This window comes from Takifugu flavidus, chromosome 2 (assembly GCF_003711565.1).
Source record: "Takifugu flavidus isolate HTHZ2018 chromosome 2, ASM371156v2, whole genome shotgun sequence".
Classification (NCBI taxonomy): Eukaryota; Metazoa; Chordata; class Actinopteri; order Tetraodontiformes; family Tetraodontidae; genus Takifugu; species Takifugu flavidus.
The window spans coordinates 7,736,575-7,759,838 of NC_079521.1; the positions used below are offsets into that span (position 1 = coordinate 7,736,575).

Here is a 23,264-nt window from a genome sequence, read left to right on the forward strand (position 1 = left end):
TGCAAATGGATCATGTCATAATGTGTCGTGTGCTCCGTCACCAATAGATCGCTGTTTAACTCGCTCCCGTGGACAAATCCGGAGATGCGCACGTTTACGGGAACTTAAGCGCCGCCGAAAAGCGCCCAGCATGTCAACTTCACATCAAACTGGAGAGAAAGTGCTCAATTATAAAATATCACGTGGAAGAGAGAGAGGAAACCGATTTAAAAGCTTCTGACGATTTTATATAGTCTCTGCCGAAGAAGGCGAGTCTTGTAGTTCTTTCAGAATGGGCTGTCTCCCCTCAGACGCATCTGGACAACCGCAGCGTCCGGTCATGGAGAGGTGTTCTTAGCTTGAACAAGTATGGACAAACCCCCTGCAGGGGCAAGCTTTTAATTATTTCGACATAGGTGACGTATTTAAACAGTCTGTTGTTTTTTATATATTTATTCACAAGTGCTGTTTTGATTGTGTCAAGAAGTATCAGCTAGTAGAGTGAACATCCGTTTTTGCGCACAGTGCGCTCAGTGCGCGCGGTGACATTAAGAAGAATGCTCTGTCATTGAAGCCTCCTCTATATCAGACTACAGATCCATTTATTTTCATGTTAATAATATACTGACTTAAGCATACCGGGTTTTTAGCAACTCCTAATTCTTGCGAGACCCGTTGTGAAACTTAACGTACAAACTCAGTGTTTCCCTTTCAGCCCATGTGCGCGGACGTTTTGCTCTAATCTCGGTGGAGAACAATTCTTTATCCGTTTGTTGTCAACGTGATTTCCGACCTTATTTAAGCACTCCGTCTCTGATTATCTGCTCTTCCAGAACCCACAGGGGGCCGTGAGAGCAGCCTGGACATCATAGGCACCAGAGAAGATGAATATTATGCCAGAACACAAGCTCTCGTCGGTGGCCCCGCTAAACCAGTGCAACGCGGAGAAAAAGGAGGTTGAACTGATACTGGTGAAGGACCAGAATGGGGTCCAGTACACCAGTTCTTCCATCATCCCTTCCCCCAGCGACCGTGTGGGGCACATCGGAACCGAGGACAACAGGGAAACTTGGGGAAAGAAAATTGACTTTCTACTGTCCGTCATTGGCTTCGCGGTGGACCTGGCAAATGTCTGGAGATTCCCCTACTTGTGCTATAAAAACGGAGGGGGTGAGTAAACTCTATAATTCTTGTAGATTGTTGGGAGTGAATGATGCTTAAAACAGTTACGAGACACAAAGTCGTGCTCAAGCGCCAGCAGGATGCTAAAATCAGTGCAAATTTCTCAAAGCTGTATCTTTACTGCTGATGCCCTTTTTTTTAAACTGCTGAAACATTTCTTTGCTATGTACCTTAAGTATGATGTTTGTTTATATATTTCTATCTTGAGCTGTTGCACACCTGCTGCTGGTTTGAATGTAATACAACATTTAATCAAAAATATAAACATTACAAATATTTCAATATTGTAATATTCTATTTTAAGATTATTTATTATTAAATCAGTTGCCATTCATTTTTAACTAATTAAATCCTTTACAAAATGCTGGTGCCAAAGTTTGAACAGTCAGTCTGAATAAAGTTAATGATGAACTTGCACTGGTTTAAAAAGTGCTGAAACATAGCACTGCACTCGGAAAGAGAGGGGAGAAAAACATTCGACTGCACGTGTGTGCACATGCACATGTATGTGTGGAGCTGGGTGAAGGAAACACTGTTCCTCACCGTGTTGGTTCAGTGATGACAGCGGAGCACTCACTAGAAGGTGCGTGCTTTCACTTGCTAAAAGTCAACATGTGCCCACAGCAAAATGGATTAAGTGCAGTGCTGGGGGGGATGAATGTGACAATGTTTGTGTTGGACAGTATTTCAAAAAATGATCATGACAGGTCATTTCCTTTTTGAGCTGGTTGGACTGTGAACCTTCCTGGTCATGTTATAACATATTGTTTTTCCAACAATGTTACAATGATGTGTACTTCTCCCTTTTTTCCCCTTAAAAATGCTCTTATAAATGTGTGTGTGTGTGTGTGTGTGTGTGTTGTGTGTGTGTGTGTGTGTGTACGTGTGCGTGTGTGTTGTTCGTGTTCATCTTTTTTCCTTTGCAGGAGCCTTTTTGATCCCATACATCCTTTTCTTGGTGATTGCGGGGATGCCATTGTTCTACATGGAACTTGCATTGGGTCAGTACAACAGAGAAGGTGCAGCTACAGTTTGGAAAATCTGCCCCGTCTTTAAAGGTGAGATGCTCGTATACCTAAATGAACTTCTGACTCGGTCTAACCTTTTAAACTGCACTTAGAGTTTTATTAAATTGTTTTTTCCCTATCTTGCCCTTTACCTCAATGCTTTGTTATTGTTCTTTCCCCTTTAAGGTTCCAAAGTGTCTGTCCTCTCTGTCACATCACTTTATTCTCTGTTTAAGTTCTTTGGATTGTTTAACTTTTTGCCTTATTGTACTTGCCTGACCAAATCTTTGTCCTAATGTTCAGTTCATGTGACATTCTGATTACAACAAACTTATTTATTGCAAATGTTGGTTGCATTAAACAGGACCATATCAAGAGTACACATGCATTATAAGACTAACTGGTGCCAGAAAAATGTACAGCCAGATAGAAGTTTATTAGAAGTTGTTTTTATCCAAAAAAAACTTTCAGTTCCAGTTTCAGTTAAAGTAATAAATCCACTAATCACACATGAAGGAGTTGATTGGACTCGATGTTCCTGCTATTATTTTTCATAAATTATGTTTAATTTAAAAATTTACTGCAAGTACCTAGACTGGACTATTCCCTTAATCCTTGAAGACCCAGATATGGATAACGGATGGATAAAACCATCTATAGTTATGAAAAAACAACAACATGTGGAACATATAAAACACAGAATGCCATGACATTTTACAATGCAGTTTTACATAATGCACGAGTTCATTTTAGATCTATGAATCTTTAGTCCAAGCTGGTTTGTTATGGAATAGTTGTGGAATAGTAGGGTTCCACCGATGCAAATTATAGGCTCACTGCTCAGTATAGATTAAAGCGAAACTGATAAATTCTAAATTCTAACTAAAATCAAATTAGATATTACTTAAGTGCAAGAAATAATTGTAATAATAATAGGGAAACCTGCAGACGACTGGAAAGGGGGTAAATCTGACACATACGCTTCGGTCTCCCTATGCCAGGCTCTACGTGTAAAGGTTTTCATTTGAAACTTGATCCCAAAGACCCCGGGAAGCCAGGGTGAGAAATTGAGAAATAGGGTGATGTCAGCAGTATCCTGGGGTGCTCAGTTTTTCCAGTTTTTTAGATGAGATATATCCACTTGCTCAGTTCTGTCATTTTTCCCCCAAATCAGTCCAAATAATCCATGCCAGTCACCAAAAAAAACAGGTTTGCGGTTTCAAAACATTCTACAAGAAGCAAAATGTGCCACCATTGCTACATCTAAACAGATGGCACTTCCAGCACCCTGCGATGTTCAGTTTAATTTGACCCAATTTGAAAGAGCAATTTGTGAAATATTGATGTATTGATCTGTGCATTTGAAGGGTGACTGGGGATAACACCCATAGCACCAAACACTGAATGTGTTCTTAATTAAGCCCATATTTATTTACAGTGAAACAGTCTTCACCTGAATAAATGATGTAAAAGCTAAAATAGTATCGCTATCCTGTGTATGAATTTATCATTTCACAGTCAACTGTAATGTAAATTATGCAAAGTCAGCTGGGAATCAAACTTAAGACTGCGTTTCCACTGATACAATGGTTGTTCTATATCTTGAGGTTACAGGTGCGGCGTTGGACAGGCTTTTACATCACAGGCTTTTCCCACTTGTCATTTATGAAGTGTTTTGAACACAGCCCATATCTACTTACCAACACTTCATCTACTGCTCAAAGTGCTGTGGCCAGGATTGAAATTTACAACCCCTGACTAATGCTAAGCTCAAAAGCAGTAAAAAATTGTACTGCAGTAAAATGCAAAGAGAACTGTTTTGTCAGTCTTGTCTGTCCAGGTATGTTAAGTCTTTATTTAAAGTTGTCTGCGTGTATTTAAAACTATGCTTACACAAGATTTTGTCACACTCAAGCATCTTCAAATGCTTGAAGCGTTTTAATGTGCTGCAGGGACTATTTCAAAATAATAGCAAATACAAATTTCCAGTTGCAAATTTTAAATTGACACTGTGACTGCTTTCATTGGCAGCAGCACTTTGGAGGCTTTAAAAGTCTTTTCCTGTCTCAAATGGGAAATTCATGCTGTATGGCTTGACTGTTTTCATGCAACGACATCACATTCCAGTGGGATGAAAACAGGTTATCCCATCATTTGAAAATGTCTTGGACAGATTTGTGAAAAGTTTTGAAAAAGTGAAAGTACACTGGAGGAAGGGTTTATATGTATCTCAGTCCAGCTGATGTCTTGCTTTAGTCCCCATATTTACGAAAACGAGACAGCGAGACAAGGACAGGACATAACTGTGCAAGCTCGTCAGTTGTCCTTCAGTTATGGGAAATTTCATTTTTTTGGACAATTATGGTTAATCATTGGATAATTGATACAATTATAATTTTTCTGTTTGAGACCCCTTTATTGATTATGATTATAAATAAACATTAATCACGGTTGAGATCTGTGTAGATTGATATCTCTTCTTGTCAAAGTTTACGATGGGAAAAAGACAAAAGATGCTTTTCAGAAAAATAAATTATACAATGTATGTACAACTACAATTCAACAGCCTTGAAATGGACTTTTTGATGCCCACGTAGTTGACTGTTCTGGTCTTTTAAGTAATACTTGACATCTGTGTTCTTCAGGTGTGGGCTACACCGTCATCCTCATAGCGCTCTATGTGGGCTTCTACTACAATGTCATCATTGCCTGGTCCCTTTACTACCTGTTCTCCTCCATGACCAATGAGCTGCCGTGGTTAGGATGTGACAACAGCTGGAACAGTGAAAACTGCACCGACCCCCAAGTCATCAATGGCTCGGTAATCGGCAACGGGACGTCTTACGCCAAGTACAAGATCACCCCGGCAGCAGAGTTCTATGAGTGAGTTAGTCTATGTCTGTGTGTGTCTGTGTGTGTGTGTGTGTGTGTGTGTGTGTGTGTGTGCTCTCAGCCATAGTTTGATCAAACACTCTGATGGAACATTCTCTTCTTGAATCACTGCAGTGATAATAATTCTGCTACCAAATATTTCATTTCCACAGCTCCTGACGAAAAACAACACTAAGACAAACAAACCATCACTGTTTGGTCAAGGCGTGTTTTGTTTATCGGATAAGCATCTGTGTTTGTTTTACTCATTTACTTGAAAAACTTGGCTCGAGTGTTAAGCTGGCTGCAACCCAACTAACATGTCACGTGGAAATGGTGATTTCTCATCGTGTTAATAGACTGTACAAGGGCGTAGGGGGGACTTTAGAAGTGTCGGCAGGTGTACGCTGCAACACATTAAACATCTGTGTCAAACATCTAAATAAGATGTCTTGATGGGCTACGTACCTGCGTTTCCAACTTGCCGGCAACACAAAGTGACCAACTTATTTTCCCCAGTTCTGGTCTGTGTCCGAGGGCCGTCGGGATGGAAACGAGTATGCTAAAACAGGGATATGGTCCCGATTTGCACCTGGTTTTATAGTATACACTAACACAAGCTTGAGAATAACCAGCTACAGCCCTTAAATATAAGTATGTGGACACGGTGTCTCTGGCCGTAACTGTTTTCCTATAAAAAAGTTTACATAAAAAGTTCAAAATGACTCTTTGAAGTGCACACAAAAGCTCCATATGTTTACGTTTCAGACAGTCTGTTCTTTACTAACCTCTGTGGAAAGTGATTGTGCAGTTCAGAGAAGTCGAAGAGGCCATGTGAACTATAGGGACACTCAGAATGCACACAAGTTCCATAAAAGTTCCACTTCTATCACCATCCAGAAGTCCTCATACTTAATATTACTTCTGTTCACATGTGAGAAATCCGCAGCCTGTCAAGCAACAAAAGAGAAAATCAAGCGTGGAGTGAGGCTCCGCTCGGTAGAATAAATCCTCTTAGTCTTGTGCTCAGGAGCAGTGCCACAGCTCTTGAATCTTCTGTTTCAAAGGTTTTGGAAAGTGAAAGAAAGAATGTTCCATCTTACTGTTGTTTACTTTCAATGCATAATGGAAAAAGCTCACAGTAATATTTGTCTATTTGTCATTCAAAAAAAAGCATTTGGCATTTCCCTTAACTGACATTTAACCGATCTATTTTTATTTGGTAAATATTTCCTCAAACATTGCATCATTAGTCAAGGCTAACTATGAAAACTTTATAAACAGCCTAAGCAGCTTTTTCTCCATTCATTTCATATTCTTACCCAAACGTGTAAGCATATTCCAGATGTTTTATTCAATATATACTAATTATTTTATAAAGCAAAACTTTATATTAGGTCCGCTTTACTTTAATAGTGTACTCGTGGTTAATGGCCCGCTGCCTCGGCTGACGTAAAATGTTGCAACCTATGTAAATATAAGTATTAAAAAAAATATATAAAATAAAATAAAAATATAAAATATAAATACCCCCTACTTGTCTGTTTTCAAATATTAGGGCATGATAGGAGATGTCATAGATAAATACTTGGATAAACAGCAGCAACACATTGTATGATATATACAATTACTTATTTTAAAAAATCCAAATTTTGCTAATTTAACCACATAACTGAGGGGACCCAATAGGGCAATAACCCCACCAGCTGTCCATTTGTATAAACATCATCAATTCCCCTACTCTTTTTCCCCAGGCAATCTGTTCCTCATTCAAGCCCAGGTTCTTTGCCAGAGGGGTCTTTTAAAGTCCCTATGTTGTTTCTAGCAATGCACATTTTGCACAGAAATCTCCGTTGTTTTTCCCGTTTGTTCCTTAGGATGTCCTCAGATGTTGTAATTTCTTTTATTTACTTATGTTCCTATCACCTGGAATTGCCACCCTTCTGTAAATATTTATCTGGAATTTCCACAGGATCTCTTGATCACCCCCTTTGGAGCTGTATTCCATTTTGACCTCTAGTCAAACTTAACTGTTGTAACACATGGTCAAAGCCTTTATTGCACAGTCTGCCCCTTCAGATTTTGTCCAATGTGATAGATGCCCACATCTAAGCTGCTTGATCTCAGAGCCTGGTCTCCTGCAACCATGATCCCTGCTTATGTCTTGTCTTTCATGCCCAGCAATATGCAGCTTTTTTTCTGATATTGGCCACTTCCTCAGTTCAGTGCTGTTACATGCCATGAAGGGGTTTGTCCTTCTCTGAAGGCCAGAACTTTCCTTCCCTTCCATTGGGTTTTCACAATTGGTTTCTAAGGTATTCACTTAACAACCTGTCACTGGGGACCATCTTTCTGATATTCTCATCGATTTTTGTTGTGCATTCTGAAATGCACTGTGACAATCACCAAGACTCGGCCTTGGTCTTGCAGCTCTATGTACAACCGCAGGGTGCTAGACTTGGGGTGGAATAGCCTAAGAATCATTAGAAACCTTGTTGTTTTATATCAGTGGTCTCTTTCGCATCTGTTGAGCAAATCATTGTACCAGCAGGGTATCCTCTGACTGCCAGTTTGTACACTAAGTGTATGTCATACAAATCTTGTTCTTTCTAATCAGCTGCAGTATCCCCAGGTACTTGTTCTATCCTTGATATTTGCACTGTTCCTAATGTAATAGTCTGACCCTATATGACTACCCTACCTCTCTTTGTTACTATTCGGCAGCACAATTCCAAATAGTAGTAGATCAGTGAGGCCGTGTTTTGCTAACTATTGGCATATCTTTTGATGATGTCCATATAGAGGAGGTGCTGTAGCTAATACTTGCCCAAGGCAGTATCTAAGTCACTGTAATGATCTTACTGTCAGGATTCAGACCTTTGCACAGCGTGACTTTGTTGCATGCCACACTTAATGCTAGCTTGTGCAGTGGTCTCTAATTTGGCCTCTATATTAATTTTCCACACCCCTGCTGAATTCTTAGAGGCCTGTTGATCTTGTACAGATCCTGCCACTCCAGTATCCATGCATGAGGTACTGAGTCAAAAAAATCTTTTGTAGCCCATCCATTCAGTACACACATTGGTCTGGTCTTGAAGTCTTGAGCAACGTCTGATGTCCTTAAGATTCTGTGCTGCTCATCTTTTTCGTGATATACTTATTTATCTTAGCTGTTTGATGACTTCAAGCTGTCCACTGTCTCTAGGTAGTCACTTTCTTTAAGCATTGCTAGGTCTGATCTCAGGGTGAGGGGTGTGGTGCACTCCTAGGAAAACCTTTAGAAAACAAAAAATCAAACAAGTGAATATTCTTTGCAGAGTGACAGAATTGAAAATGTTTTGAAATGACTGTATAACAGTTTTAACTGATGGTCAAGACCGATTGTCTGGAGACACTAGAATAAAGACAAGAATAAACATAAATTAATCATGCATGGCTTTCTCTTAGCCACCAAATTCCTAAAAGCAAATACTGACTTGGCAAACATGGATTCAAAATTTTGGCTTCATTGAATAGTGATCCTATGTGAATGTGCCATGTCTTTATTTCTGAGGATCACAAAAACCACAGATGCTTATCTGATAAGCTGAATTTGTTTCACTTTAAAACCTTGTTACAACTGTTTTCCTCACAGTAATAAATGTAAAAATGAAAACATTTCCTTATTTGCAGTAGTAGGTTCCACTTTAGCACTTATAATGTATATCTTCTAAGTATAGCAGCATGTCAAGCATAAAGTGCTCTCAAAAGGAAGGATGTCATAAGCTGTTAATGTAACCTATTTGATTTGATAACTGATTAGTTTGGTCTCTTTAACTCAAAAGGTGTAATAATTGTGACCTAAATTTTTAAGTGATTACGTCTGAAATAAATCAAGATTTTCATTCATGTCACATCAGGAAAACACTTTATGTAAGACTAACTTAGAAACTGTACTCAAGGTTATGTGGTGAATTCTGTCTGCTTTATTTGACTTTTCCAGCCTGTAGCATCCAAGACGTTACAAGATCATCTCAACACTTAATTAAAAGTGATGACTGAGATGAAATCTGACCACTTTTCAGCCCTTCAACCTTCATTCCTAATAGCATGTAGCTTGCCGTATGTGTAACAGCATGAACATGCTACAGTTGCTGAACATATGCACCTTATAAAGCTTTTCTTCTGTCAGAACAGCTATGAAATCACTGTCCTTGAAATCACGGACATTTGAAAAAACTGTTCCAGAGGATAAAAGATGCAAAAGCTTAGTTTCAGGATAATGACAGATTTTTTGTTATATGGGTTTTACATTATAATTATTGCACAAGAGAAAGGATCCAAAAAATGAACCTGAATTCTCTGGTCAATGATAAAAATTGTCAACCTGAATTTGAAACAAGAAACTGTACTCAAGGTTCCATCCATCCATCCATTCTCTACCGCTTATCCGGGTCGGGTCGCGGGGGGTAGCAGCCTAAGGAGAGAAGCCCAGACTTCCCTCTCCCCAGCTACCTCCTCCAGCTCATCCGGAGGGATCCCCAGGCGTTCCCAGGCCAGTCGAGAGACATAGTCTCTCCAACGTGTCCTGGGTCTCCCCGGGGGTCTCCTACCGGAGGGACATGCCCTGAACACCTCACCAGGGAGGCGTCCAGGGGGCATCCTGATTAGATGCCCAAGCCACCCCATCTGGCTCCTCTCAACGCGGAGGAGTAGCGACTCTACTCCGAGTTCCTCCCGGATGGCAGAGCTTCTCACCCTATCTCTAAGGGAGAGCCCAGCCACCCTACGGAGGAAGCTCATTTCAGCCGCTTGTACCCGTGATCTTGTTCTTTCGGTCATGACCCAAAGCTCATGACCATAGGTGAGGGTAGGAACGAAGATCGACCGGTAAATCGAGAGCTTCGCCTTTCGGCTCAGCTCTCTCTTCACCACAACGGACCGGTGCAGAGTCCGCATTACTGCAGACGCCACACCGATCCGCCTGTCGATCTCCCGCTCCATTCTTCCCCCACTCGTACAAGACCCGAGGTACTTAAACTCCTCCACTTGGGGCAGGATCTCCTCCTTTACCCGGAGAAGGCACTCCACCTTTTTCCGGTCGAGAACCATGGCCTCGGATTTGGAGGTGCTGATTCTCATCCCAGCCGCTTCACAGGCGGCGGCGAACCGATCCAGTGATAGTTGGAGGTCACGGGCCGATGAAGCCAACAGGACCACATCATCCGCAAAAAGCAGAGACGCGATCCTGAGGTCACCAAACCAGATCCCCTCAACACCATGACTGCACCTAGAAATTCTGTCCATAAAAATTATGAACAGAATCGGTGACAAAGGGCAGCCCTGGCGGAGGCCAACCCTCACCGGAAACGAGTTCGACTTACTGCCAGCAATTCGGACCAAACTCTGACACCGATCGTACAGGGAGCGGACAGCCCGTATCAGCGGGCCCGACACCCCATACTCTCGGAGGACCCCCCACAGGACCCCCCGAGGGACACGGTCGAATGCCTTCTCCAAGTCCACAAAACACATTGGACTGGTTGGGCAAACTCCCATGCACCCTCGAAGACCCTGCTGAGGGTTGTAGAGCTGGTCCACTGTTCCACGCCCAGGACGACGAAAACCACATTGCTCCTCCTGAATCCGAGGTTCGACTATCCGGCGGACCCTCCTCTCCAGTACCCCTGAATAGACCTTACCAGGGAGGCTGAGGAGTGTGATCCCCCTATAGTTGGAACACACCCTCCGGTCCCCCTTCTTAAAAAGAGGGACTACCACCCCGGTCTGCCAATCCAGCGGCACTGCCCCCGATGTCCACGCGATGTTGCAGAGTCGAGTCAACCATGACAGCCCTACAACATCCAGAGCCTTAAGGGACTCTGGGCGGATCTCATCCACCCCGGGGCCTTGCCACCGAGGAGTTTTTTAACTACCTCGGCAACTTCAGCCCGGAGATACGAGAGCCCATCTCCAGGTCCCCAGGCCCTACTTCCTCACTGGAAGGCGTGTTGGTGGGATTGAGGAGGTCCTCGAAGTATTCCTTCCACCGATCCACAACATCCCGAGTTGAGGTCAGCAGCACACCATCACCACTATACACAGTGTTGACAGTGCACTGCTTTCCCCTCCTCAGACGCCGGATGGTGGTCCAGAACCTTTTCGAGGCCGTCCGAAAGTCGTTCTCCATGGCCTCACCGAACTCTTCCCATGCCCGAGTTTTTGCCTCGGCAAACCGCTGCGCGCCTCATTTGCCGGTACCCATCTGCTGCCTCAGGAGTCCCACAGGCCAGTAAGGCCCGATACGACTCCTTCTTCAGCTTGACGGCATCCCTCACCGCTGGTGTCCACCAGCGGGTTCGGGCATTGCCGCCACGACAGGCACCAACCACCTTGCGGCCACAGCACCGGTCAGCTGCCTCAACAATGGAGGCACGGAACACGGTCCACTCGGACTCAATGTCCCCTGCCTCCCCCGGGACATGGTCAGAGCTCTCCCGGAGGCGTGAGTTGAAGCTTCTTCTGACAGGGGACTCTGCCAGGCGTTCCCAGCAGACCCTCACAACACGTTTGGGCCTGCCAGGTCTGTCCGGCATCCTTCCCCACCATCGGAGCCAACTCACCACCAGGTGGTGATCAGTTGACAGCTCCGCCCCTCTCTTCACCCGAGTGTCCAGAACATGCGGCCGCAAATCCGATGACACAATCACAAAGTCGATCATTGATCTGCGGCCTAAGGCGTCCTGGTGCCAAGTGCACATGTGGACGCCTTTATGTCTGAACAAGGTGTACTCAAGGTTATGTGGTGAATTCTGTCTGCTTTATTTGACTTTTCTAGCCTGTAGCATCCAAGACGTTACAAGATCATCTCAACACTTAATTAAAAGTGATGACTGAGATGAAATCTGACCACTTTTCAGCCCTTCAACCTTCATTCCTAATAGCATCTAGCTTGCCGTATGTGTAACAGCATGAACATGCTACAGTTGCTGAACATATGCACCTTATAAAGCTTTTCTTCTGTCAGAACAGCTATGAAATCACTGTCCTTGAAATCACGGACATTTGAAAAAACTGTTCCAGAGGATAAAAGATGCAAAAGCTTAGTTTCAGGATAATGACAGATTTTTTTGTTATATGGGTTTTACATTATAATTATTGCACAAGAGAAAGGATCCAAAAAATGAACCCGAATTCTCTGGTCAATGATAAAAATTGTCAACCTGAATTTGAAACAAGAAACTAATGACTCATTTGTGAAACACCATCTAATTCAACCTTAAATAGCACTTAACAAATAATACTATCCCTTTTTTAGCTATTCTTTTCTGGCACACACATCTATTTTTTTTTTACATTGAGCTGGCTCCAGGAAACCCTGTGCAGAGACTTGCTAACAGTAACACTGAGTGCTAGGATCATAGCATAACCAGCTTAGGGAGTGATGATAAGAGTAAATGTGTTTAAAGTAACTGGTCTACAGGGATTTGGATTTATGTTTCAGTGTGGATTTACTGGCAGTGCACTATCAATGCTATCAGATGTTCAAGGAGGCCTTGGGGCATTACAACACAAAATCAACACTATTCCTCCAAGTCAAAGCATTGGCTGTAAATTTTACTCCCCAAATAACCGCCTCTTCACGCGACTATCTGCATCCCTAAAGACCGTATAGCTTTGAATTTATTATCAACCATAGATAAGTAAATTCTGAAGACATTCGCGGATTCCCCTCGGACTCCTTTTCCCAGAGTAGTGCAACTTTTCAGTTGTTTCTGTTAGGCTGTAGTGTAAGCAACCTCGGTATCAGATCCAAATCAGGTTCTGCTGTTTATCAACACATAACATCACATGCCAGCCTAATTGAATCTTTCGTGACGCAGGTCTTGGTGGAATGTCAAACAAACAAAACAGAGTATCGGTATCCAATGAAACACATCCTGTTGGTCGCAAGTGATGATTTTTGTGTATGTTGTCGCCGGTGTGTTGAAGTTAGCACCCTACCCTGATAAAACCAACAATGATATCCAAAAGAGTGTCAACAGCTTGTTCCATTTCAACAACAATGACGCTGAATTTAGTCCAAATTATGAGAATAACAACAGCTAAGTGCTGTTATATAATCAGGCATTAACATTTAAATGACATTTGAAATGACAGGGCACATGTAGCATTTGGTGGCTAATGCTGCCCTCTATTGTCAACTTGTATTTGCAGGATGAAATATAATCCAGAATAAAATGACCTGCATGTAAATGCTGAAGTGAGTTTACATATACAAAATATACCAAATAATAGAAGTAATTACTTTGCAAAGAGATTGTATTGACTAAGTCCAGAAGTGATATGTATCTGCAAAAATAGTTTAATAAAAGTTGACACAGAAGAAATATTATCTACTGCCCTGCCAAAAGAGTCGGTAAGGATATAGATTATAGATAATATACGGTTTAAAGTTGTGGGGATGTAATAATGTTTTTTGTTTCCATTGCCATTCTAGTATGACAGGAATGTAACATACACCCAGACCTTATCTCTCTTAAACAAACCAATAAATTCTGAAGCAAACCAGATTTGAGGACTTTATGGATGACCACACCTCAAGCAGAGTAACCAGTGTGTGTTTGAACTTATACGAAAAATCTAATTCAATTCAGGAGATGGGGCTCACATCTGAAAAATCTGAAAATTGGAGCAGAGGAGATTCACTTTCTTTTCTTCTTTCTTTTTTTATCTCACTTTAATCTGGCAGTGAGTTTTAGGAGAATGGTAGATGACCCCTTTGCTGTAAGCACATCTGAGCATGGTTTTCTGATGTTTGTGTGTTGTGCTTCTGTAGACGAGGTGTTCTCCATCTGCACGAGAGTAGGGGCATTCATGACTTGGGCCTGCCTCGCTGGGACCTGAGCTTGTGTCTGGTTGTGGTGGTTTTTATTCTGTTCTTCAGCCTTTGGAAAGGTGTGAAGTCCTCAGGAAAGGTAAAGGATTTGATTTTGAAGCCTTTACCCTGTATTATTAAGTTGATCAAAGGAACAGTCTTATATGTGCTTTATATCTATTGGGTTAAAATTAAAGCCTGACAATGGAACTTTATTTTGGAAGAAAATGCCCATGTTGTAGTGAACAACCCTATTTCCATCCTATTTGTTCACTGTGTGTATATTTCAGGTGGTTTACATCACAGCTACAATGCCCTACGTGGTTCTCTTTGTCCTGTTGATCCGAGGCGTAACCCTGCCCGGGTCAATGGAAGGTATTAAAGCCTACCTCCATATCGACTTCAAGCGGCTCAACAATCTTGAGGTGAGAAAGTGTTTACGGCCGTCAGTCCACGCTATGGGATTGTTAATGTGTTCCGCTACACTTCCTTCTTCACATCTGGGGTTTGAATTAAACAGGAGTCCTTTAGAGCTGCCAATTATTATCACTCCCTGAAGTGGAGCAATATATGCTGAGAATCTCAAAGGTTACTTTTTTTTGCCGGTGCCTCTTCTCTGTAGATTATTGTACATGTCATTCTTCCTTAGCTGAGCCCATGTGTGCACTGTGACCTTAAGGGTTCTGGAAAAGTTCATGAAAGCTCCTCATATTTGTAGCTCAGTTGGTCATTGTTGCTAAATGCTGTATATGCAAGATCGACTCCAGATGTATCCCCTTGTTTGGTTTCTCATAAACGTCCATTAATTCAACACATACATAATGATGGCACAGTCTCACACGCACATGCAAAGAATTTAAGCACAGTGGGTGGCATGAAGATGAGCTCGAACTAAAAGGATTCACACACCTTCTTCTCTGGTTTAGCATCACTTATCCATCAGCATGCTGGTGTCATCGGATGAGATCTCCTCACTCAACCCTGTAAAGAAAAATCCTCATGTATAATATTAAGTCATTTGGGAAGGTTGCAACACACAGCAATTGAAAAAAAAACCCACTGGATTCCACAAATCTGTAAGACCAAAGCTTTTAAATGTAGCAACCATAATGTCAAAAACTTCCTTCTAAAGAGAAGGAAAGTACATACATTATAGAGCAGTAACAGACGAATAACACATAAAAGGAAAGACATTAAAAAAAAAATTGCTCCATAATTTACATAAAATGTACAGGTTTAAAAAAACTTTTCTGGTTACCCTGTAGGTGTGGATCGATGCTGCCACCCAGATTTTCTACTCACTAGGAGCAGGGTTCGGGGTGCTCATTGCATTTGCCAGTTACAACAAATTTGACAACAACTGCTACAGGTAAGAGCCTGAATTGTGTCTGTAGTTTTGGACTGCATTGTGACATCTGCTTATCTGTGAGGGTTCGTCCTCCTCCACCATGTTCACCGGGGCAGGAAAGGATGTTAATCTGTTTAAATTGCACAAATTGCCAGGTGTTCCCAGGGGAGATAAAGTGCAGACCATGAAGGGTTGCAAGATAATGGCCAAAGGCTGAACGATGACGTGAGCAGCTCTACTTCAGAAAAAATACGAGGTCGCACATTGGGCTCATTTGCTATTGTAATATGTTACAGTGGTGGAGTCGGAGGAACAGATTTTACATATGGTGTTTTTCCACCATGACTGCAAACTTTTTACCCTTGCTTCCCAGCTGGTGGAGTCATTATTGCAGACACACCCAGCAGATAACATTGTTCTGCTGACACAGATGTTCCTAACAGTCCATCTCCCAGTACTTCACACTTTCTGTATGATGTGTGAAGATCACTTGCACTGCATTCTCACTGGAATTTTCCCACATGCTAAAGGCATCCCTTATAGAGCTCCTATTCGGGACAGTCATGTAACTGGATTATCTGGTAGCCTTCATATATGCTTTTCCAAAGTGAACTTGGCATGTCTAAAAAATTACAATCCCAAAGCAACATCCAGGTCTGTCAGTGTTTTTGTTCCACATCACGATTAGGAAAGCGTTTGGACTTCAACGTGTGCATAAAGTGATTTTTTTACTCAATTTAGAGCAATCAAATTTAACCATAACAATTTACAGCAATCGCATTAAACCTTTTTTTTTGTCTACAATGTTTTTGCCTCATAAGTAATGCAGTGGTGCTGAATGGTCCTCTGTCCCAAGCAGCACAACTTGGGGTCAACTTGAACCATTCATGTTCACATATTGCAGATTATCAGAGACAGAACAGCTCACTAATTACCACCAAGAGGGAGCTAAGAACAAAATCTTATTAGTCCCAACAGCTGAAGAACCCTTAGAAGACTAGCCAGGGGGATAAAAGGGAAGTAGTGTGTAAGCATTTGGAAACAAGTCATTAGAATCTGTAGATCTCAAATACCCATTTAATTAAACATGATTTACACTTTTGTCAGCCCTTTTTTTTGTGACTTCAGATTTGACCCGGTGTTTAACGGGTAATAAAAGCCCTGTTGTGCGTGTCTCTCGGCAGGGATGCGCTCCTGACCACCTCAGTGAACTGCGTCACCAGTTTCTTCTCAGGGTTTGTCATCTTCTCTGTGCTTGGTTACATGGCCGACAAACACAAGGTTAGCATAGAGGATGTGGCAACGGAGGGTGAGTGCTGCCGTTCCAGTCACGACTTTGTAAAAAATGTTTTTGGTGTTGATCATTTGAATCAGGAGTTTCAACACAGAAAGTGAACACATGCAGTTCAGAGGATCTGCAGTTTTTGACATTGTATTTTAAAAATGGAAACACAAATGAGGGTTGTTAAAAAAATGTAGTAAAAGCCCATTTTGTCGTCTTTCAGTCGATATTACTTTTGCTGTAGAGTTGCTGTTTTGCAGTCACTGAGACTATGAGGCCCTGTCTTCAAATGATACATATTCTCCAAATTTGTAATCTCATTTTGGAGCCAGATGACATCCTAATCTACTTAAACTTCTCGGTCTCTGTATATTTCAGTCATTTATGTTTTTCAAAGGGAATTAAGTGTCCTTCAGATACACAGAACCTTGGGTCCGAGTCAGTTAGACCCGAACGTTTTCTCTTTATATTATTATTATTCTCAGTAATTGGCAATAGTTTCTTATTGCATGTTAACATACAGATAAATACAATTTTTGCTCTCAATTTCACTGGAAACTAAATTATTATTTCTTAACCTGAGTTTTTACCAGTTTCTAAAAAAGTCAATAGAGGTAAATAATGTAATTCAGTGTACAGCATACATCGATACCATTTATGAATTATTTGTGCGTGGTTCTCTTCGTGTACAGGGGCAGGATTGGTGTTTATCATCTACCCAGAGGCAATTTCTACACTTCCCGGCTCGACGTTTTGGGCCATCCTCTTCTTCATTATGTTACTGACTTTGGGCATCGACAGTGCGGTGAGTCAGTGAACATCACAGCTGCTGCACAGAGCTGAACCATGCTCTTATGACCAAAAGCTGAAACAAACAAATACATATGAGGATCAATGAAAACTGAAATGTGTCATGATAGTTTTGTGACTAGGTCACTTGATCGATGTAAAGAGAATGCTATAATTGTTGCACACCTCAGCTAAGTTAAAAACACACACTTTATATGAAAGTTTGTATGCTTTCAACGTACACGTAGGGATTTGGTGTTTAGATAAGCACTGCCTCGGGTTTTAGGTCCCAGTAGTTGAGGACGGTTAGGGTTATGATATCTTATCGTCTCCTGGGGAAAAATGTACCCTGGATCAGAGAACATCAAATAAAACTTACTGTACAGTTTGATAATCCTCCTTTATTGGCTCATAATGTACTGAGACAGTCAACATGTCCAAATTTGATGATGGAAGTTGTGCAGCCATAATTTTCTCATGGAAGAGGTCCTTTAATCGTCATATGATCCAGGCCCATAGGGACGACTAGTCTTTGATCAAGTTCTTTCTCTCCACCAGATGGGTGGCATGGAGGCCGTGATCACAGGCCTATCAGATGAATTCAAGATCCTCAAGAGACACAGGAAGCTCTTCACATTTGCCACAGCCTTCCTTACCTTCCTGTTCGCCCTGCTCTGTGTCACTAATGTCAGTAAACATGTCATAAAAGCATGCCTTACGCACAAACACACCTGTTAATGATTCCGACATGCAAACATGGTTTTTGTAGGCAGATTTAGCGAGAACGGCCTGTTTTTGGGATAAATAACAAATGTCATTTAAACCGTATTGAACATCGCTAATAACATTTTCTGATTTAATTTATAAAAGAAAAAAATCTTATTTTGATAAAAATAATTTAATTACAGCTGAATTTGGGGAGGAAACCTGCTCTGTACTTCTTATTCAGAGTTCATCAGTTATTGAGACAGATAACGATTGTGCTCGTGATGCGCATGATTTCGTCCCTTAATTGAATTGATCAATACACCCAATCAGAAAAGTAAATGTGATACGCATCATTTAATGCACACAGTGAAAGTGGCTCACAGTTCATGAGGAGCCTTTTTGTTCACTGTAAACAAGGAATGACCCCGGCCAAAATGAACTATCAATACACTTTTATAATGTGAGTTATGTCCAAATTTCTCGTGTCTTTCTTCCTCTCTAGGGCGGCATCTACGTCCTGACCCTGTTAGACAAGTACGCAGCAGGGACTTCCATTTTATTTGGTGTCCTGATTGAGGCCATTGGAGTGTCTTGGTTTTATGGTAAACAAATTCTACCTTTGCCATTCATGTAAAACATCATTTAATAATAATGAAAACCATTGTTCATATATATATATACAGTATATATATAAATATATATATATATATAGACATTAGAGATTAGATAGCTAATTGTCAGCTTCAATCACAAATAACTTTATTGTTTAGAGAGAAACTTTCCATGCTCATTCCAGGCGTGGACCGCTTCAGTGAAGACATCGAGCGGATGATGGGATTTAAGCCAGGACTGTACTGGAGGCTGTGCTGGAAATTTGTCAGTCCACTTTTTCTGCTGGTGAGTGGATCAAAAGCACTGCAGTTATTTTACTCGACCGGTTGGAGTGGACTGGAATAGCTGGAAGAAGAACTGGAATAACGGCTCATCCCACTCATATTAAGCCAATAAATCACTTTAATTATTTAAAAACAATAAACTCGTCTGAAGGATCAAAAATGCCTGCAGGTACAAAAGGCTCATACATTGAGAAAAGTAGAGACTCACTAAGATGCGAAAATCCACATATTAAGTATGAATTGGGTGTTCTGGGGGGATACAACTGCATCAAAGTTTAATAATTATATTTCAGTTGTCTTCTTGAGTATTTAACTTCTTTGTCTCTCTTTGTGACAGTTTGTGGTAATAGCCAGTACTCTGACCTCATCGGGCCTGAAGTATGATGAGTACGTCTTCCCTGACTGGGCTAACGTTGTTGGCTGGGGAGTCGCCATGTCCTCCATGTTGTTTGTCCCGTTTTACGCCATATACAAGTTCTTCAGCTTATCAGGATCATTCAAGGAGGTGGGTGTTGCAGCGAAATAAGATTGTAAATTAGTTTGGGTGAGTCGGGGATGGAGGGGGGGCTTTCAGACCTGTCCCAGCTCTGTCTAAGTTTTGGTGGAGGTTCAATGTCTGCGAGATAATTAGTGTTTCACCGATTTTGCACATAGCTTCTTGAGTCAAGTTTGCCAATTGTGCAAAAAAATACATTTAAGTTGAATTTAAGTGATTTTTAAAAGTACCGGTAGTGTAGTGTAGTGATGTGCTGTAACATATGTGTTTCAGAGGATAGGCTATTGCATCACTCCAGAGCACGAACATCATTTGGTGGCTGAAGGAAACGTCCGACAGTTCAAAGTAAGGCCATTTTTTCTGCTTCTGTGGATATGAAAGCATTGATTGACAATAGTGTTGATAATAATCAATAACTGTCTAACCAGAGCCCAATAGATCATTTGTAAAACTGTCTTTCTAGCTCCGACATTGGCTGGCCATTTGATGATGAATGTGCAGGATTCCTTTGTCAGTTGGTCACAGAACATCTGGAGTTCTTCTGTGCCCTGTGGGTCGGATGGGCCAGGACAGCAGCAGGTTCCATCCTCTCCCAGCTGCCTCCTGTCTTCTCTCTGTGCATTTACTATCCAAGGCATTGTTTGTTGTCTAGTGGCTTCAAGCACTTTGAGTTCAGAAGTATGCCTTTTAACACTTCAGTTACCCTGTACAGCTAAAGCCAAGGGAGGGACAACCAATGGGAAATGTACTGTTATCCACCTGTGATTGTGGATTTTATACTATTTTAATCATCATTGTATAGTTTATGTAGCTAAAATCGAAACCAAAAGATTCCAGCTTCCACCTGGACTAATATACTGTTGGGGACCCAAATGTCCCAGTTTGTTATGGTTAAGTATGTTATTATTATTTGTTGCTTTTCTTTGTTGGAAGAAAGATACTTTCCTTGCTATTACTTTGACAGAGCTGCTTGTCTGCGTCAGTGCCTTATCAAGCTAGACCCTTTGCTTTTAACGATCTAATAAGAGAGAGAGAGAGAGAGAGAGAGAAAATATATATATAGAGATATATATTAAAAGATATGTTAACTCAGGAATTATTACAACTAATCTATAGTTTATGAGCGGTAGTGTAATGATTTTATCTAGTACTTTGTTATCTTAATCAAAGAGCTGGAGGCCAGCCAGATGATGCCTATCAAAGAGAAGCCAGGTGTGATCGTGTGCTTCAGTGTCACTTGCTGTAAGAGAAAAGGGAAGATGCACCATTCCAAAGAGCTCCTATATGAACCTAAAGACAAAACATGATTGCACAAATCAAAGAAAAGTATTTGTTTTTCTCCTCTGTGCCAGATATCTGCTGTAGGGTCCTATATTTAGCCACTGGAGAAGAGGGTGGAAGGAGGGAGGGGTTGGTCAGATGTAGGCAGGTTCTCAAGTTTGAGGAGTTTTTTTTGGAATTATGAGCTAAACTTGACATCCATGTCATGAACGAAATATCATTCAATGCGCTGAGCAATGGCAACTATATGCTGAGTGATTGTGCGTCTGTGAGTTTGTGGTTATTCTGCTCAGTTCAGATGGAGCTTCAATTCCTCCCAATCTCACCTCTCTCCACGCTTTGTAGTCAATGATTTCACCTTTACATATATGTGATGTCCATATTGGGTGGTGCAAAAACACACATCCAAAGATGATTTTGCTTGGCCTTCTGTTTGAGCACCCCCAGCTCGTCTGGCTGCTCACTGGATATGCTCAAGCAGGTAAATCAAAAGGCTGTTAGTCACTGTTACTGTTTTGTACTGTTGTTGTGTGACTTTCCTTTATAGACTTTTCCTTCTGTCTGAGGAAATTCTGTGGCTTTTCCTGTTAGAGGACAGCAAGATAACAAGTGTGTGTGTGTGTGTGTGTGTGTGTGTGTGTGTGTGTGTGTGTGTGCGTGTGTGTGTGTGATTATGATGTTACTATACAGTACAGAGGACTGTCAACTGTCAGTGTCACATCACTGTATGTTCTGTATCATGTCAATAGCAGGATAATAACTCACACATTTATGTCTCTGGCTTATGAAGGTGTCCATTTTCATATCCAGTGCTGAGATGAAATTTTGAAAAATGTATTTGATCCTTTTATTTATTGGATGAAATGTTGAATTTCTGGAATTCTACTTAAAGTATTAACACCACACATAAAGTATATATATATAAGATATAACAATATAGTCTTTTGTTATACATAACCTTGTATTTATCAAGCTGTTTATAACAAAACGTGAATTTAAAGTATTTTAAATGTAACTGTCGAGTCATAACATGGTGTTTAATGTATAGTGGAACTATAGTTGAACTATTTAGGGGAAAAAAAACTTTATTGTAACCCTGGGCTACAGTGTCACATATATGAATAAATACACCCCTGCATTCACGGACGATGTTTACAAGAATACTGCGTACAATACCAATGTCCTGTTGAAGTGAATGACAGTTATCTTTAAAGAAGTTTGAAGCATATGCAGTATGATAATAAAGGATTTCTTCAACACACAAAGTCTGAACCCTCTGATTTAAAGTGGTTTATTGGGACTGAAAACTACCTGTGACACTGGCTCATTTCCACATTTTCTGTTTCTTTTGTGCCGTTAATCTCAAACAGCTTTTATACAGCTGAGCGTCAGGTCTCAGTGCACACACAAACCCCCATTTACATACCCCATCAACGTTTTTACCCATTTATGTTTTCTGAAGAACAAAGCGACTTCAGAAATAATCCCAGCATCCCCTCCACCTTTCTTCAAATTCAATTTTTCTCTGAGAACCTCCATCATGTATGGATCTGGGAAGTTAGTAAGTCTGTACTTGGTCTCCACTTTTTTGAGACTATGCGTTTGACTGATTATTGTTGTAGGGACCACAGCCCACTCATTTATTTAAACAGTATTGAGAAAATAAGAAAATGGAATCAGAGCCAGCATATACATACCCTTAATTTTAAGTTTCAGAGGATATGCTTCCAAAATAATATTCAGCTGCTTTCCTTGTTATATTGGATTTGCAGGGTACTTCCAGGTATTTATTGTCATTAGGAAACATTCCAAAGTGATTTATTCCCAGGACAATATAAACACACATGCAGCACATATATATAGATGATAACCTTTGACCTTTACATAGCTATGGATTCGTGTGCCCTCTACTAGTGAGGTTGAGGTCAAACTGGATTGACTGGATTGCTCTGGGAGTCTTCAGTCAACAATCCCATGTTCTTTCTCCCCCTGAGGGTCATCATTAGAGAGCTGCTTGTACTCACTATTTCTATTTGTGACGTGTTCAGTGTTCAACCAGTAAAAGATTTCATGTTTTACTTCCTCAGGGTGAATCACTTGCCTAAAATTAGAAGGATGATGTATGCTGGGTGTCGACCAAAAAGCTTCACGCTAATTTATTGCTTGGCTTTAGTGGCCCAAAGGTGAAGGTGTACAATGTTTTAGATAAGTTGCTTTGTGGGATTCTAGTTTCCTAACGACTGAGTTGATGTTGCTCAATCCTTTGACTATCAACGAGCACTCAGTCACCCTCACACACAGTCTGGCTTATGTGCTTTGTCGATTCCCTCTGCTGTCTCACAGCATGAAAGTATGAATAATGTGAAAGAGGACTGGATTCTTGTCCTAGATGTCCCCCACTTCTGTAGAATTCCTTCATCTCTCAAAGGATGGAATCAAAAGATTTGGTAATCAAAGCTCTAAGTAAAATGATCTACAAGAATTATTGAAGGAAGAGAGGATCTTTCTGTGAGGACGCCTCGGCTACATGGACAAAACCGTTCTGCCCAAGGTCTCGGGCAGCAGAGT

General features: G+C 41.2%; 1 protein-coding gene across 3 annotated transcripts; it reads left to right on the forward strand.

Annotated features, from left to right (window-relative positions):
- The first annotated feature begins 188 nt into the window (after positions 1–188).
- Positions 189–21,961, forward strand: slc6a2 (solute carrier family 6 member 2). Of its 3 annotated transcripts, none has more exons than XM_057023044.1 (15): positions 189–346; positions 813–1,149; positions 2,088–2,219; positions 4,814–5,051; positions 13,858–13,996; positions 14,187–14,321; positions 15,162–15,265; positions 16,429–16,553; positions 17,219–17,331; positions 17,874–18,002; positions 18,526–18,625; positions 18,820–18,920; positions 19,257–19,424; positions 19,689–19,760; positions 19,879–21,961. In XM_057023044.1, the coding sequence occupies exons 2-15, from the start codon at positions 864–866 to the stop codon at positions 19,900–19,902; spliced, it is 1,866 nt and encodes a 621-aa protein (XP_056879024.1). In that variant the 5' UTR covers positions 189–346; positions 813–863; the 3' UTR covers positions 19,903–21,961. The 3 variants fall into 3 exon arrangements, with proteins under 3 accessions (XP_056879024.1, XP_056879033.1, XP_056879043.1); XM_057023053.1 differs by having other exon boundaries at positions 200–395; XM_057023063.1 differs by lacking the exon at positions 189–346 and adding an exon at positions 469–726.
- The last annotated feature ends 1,303 nt before the right edge of the window (positions 21,962–23,264 follow it).

Excerpts from the sequence above, each read along its gene's own strand:
- slc6a2 (XM_057023044.1), top strand. The coding sequence starts at position 864 with ATGAATATTATGCCAGAACACAAGCTCTCGTCGGTGGCCCCGCTAAAC. Across the intron at positions 5,052-13,857 it reads CCGGCAGCAGAGTTCTATGA|ACGAGGTGTTCTCCATCTGC; the intron begins GTGAGTTAGTCT and ends GTGCTTCTGTAG. Across the intron at positions 14,322-15,161 it reads AGCGGCTCAACAATCTTGAG|GTGTGGATCGATGCTGCCAC; the intron begins GTGAGAAAGTGT and ends GTTACCCTGTAG.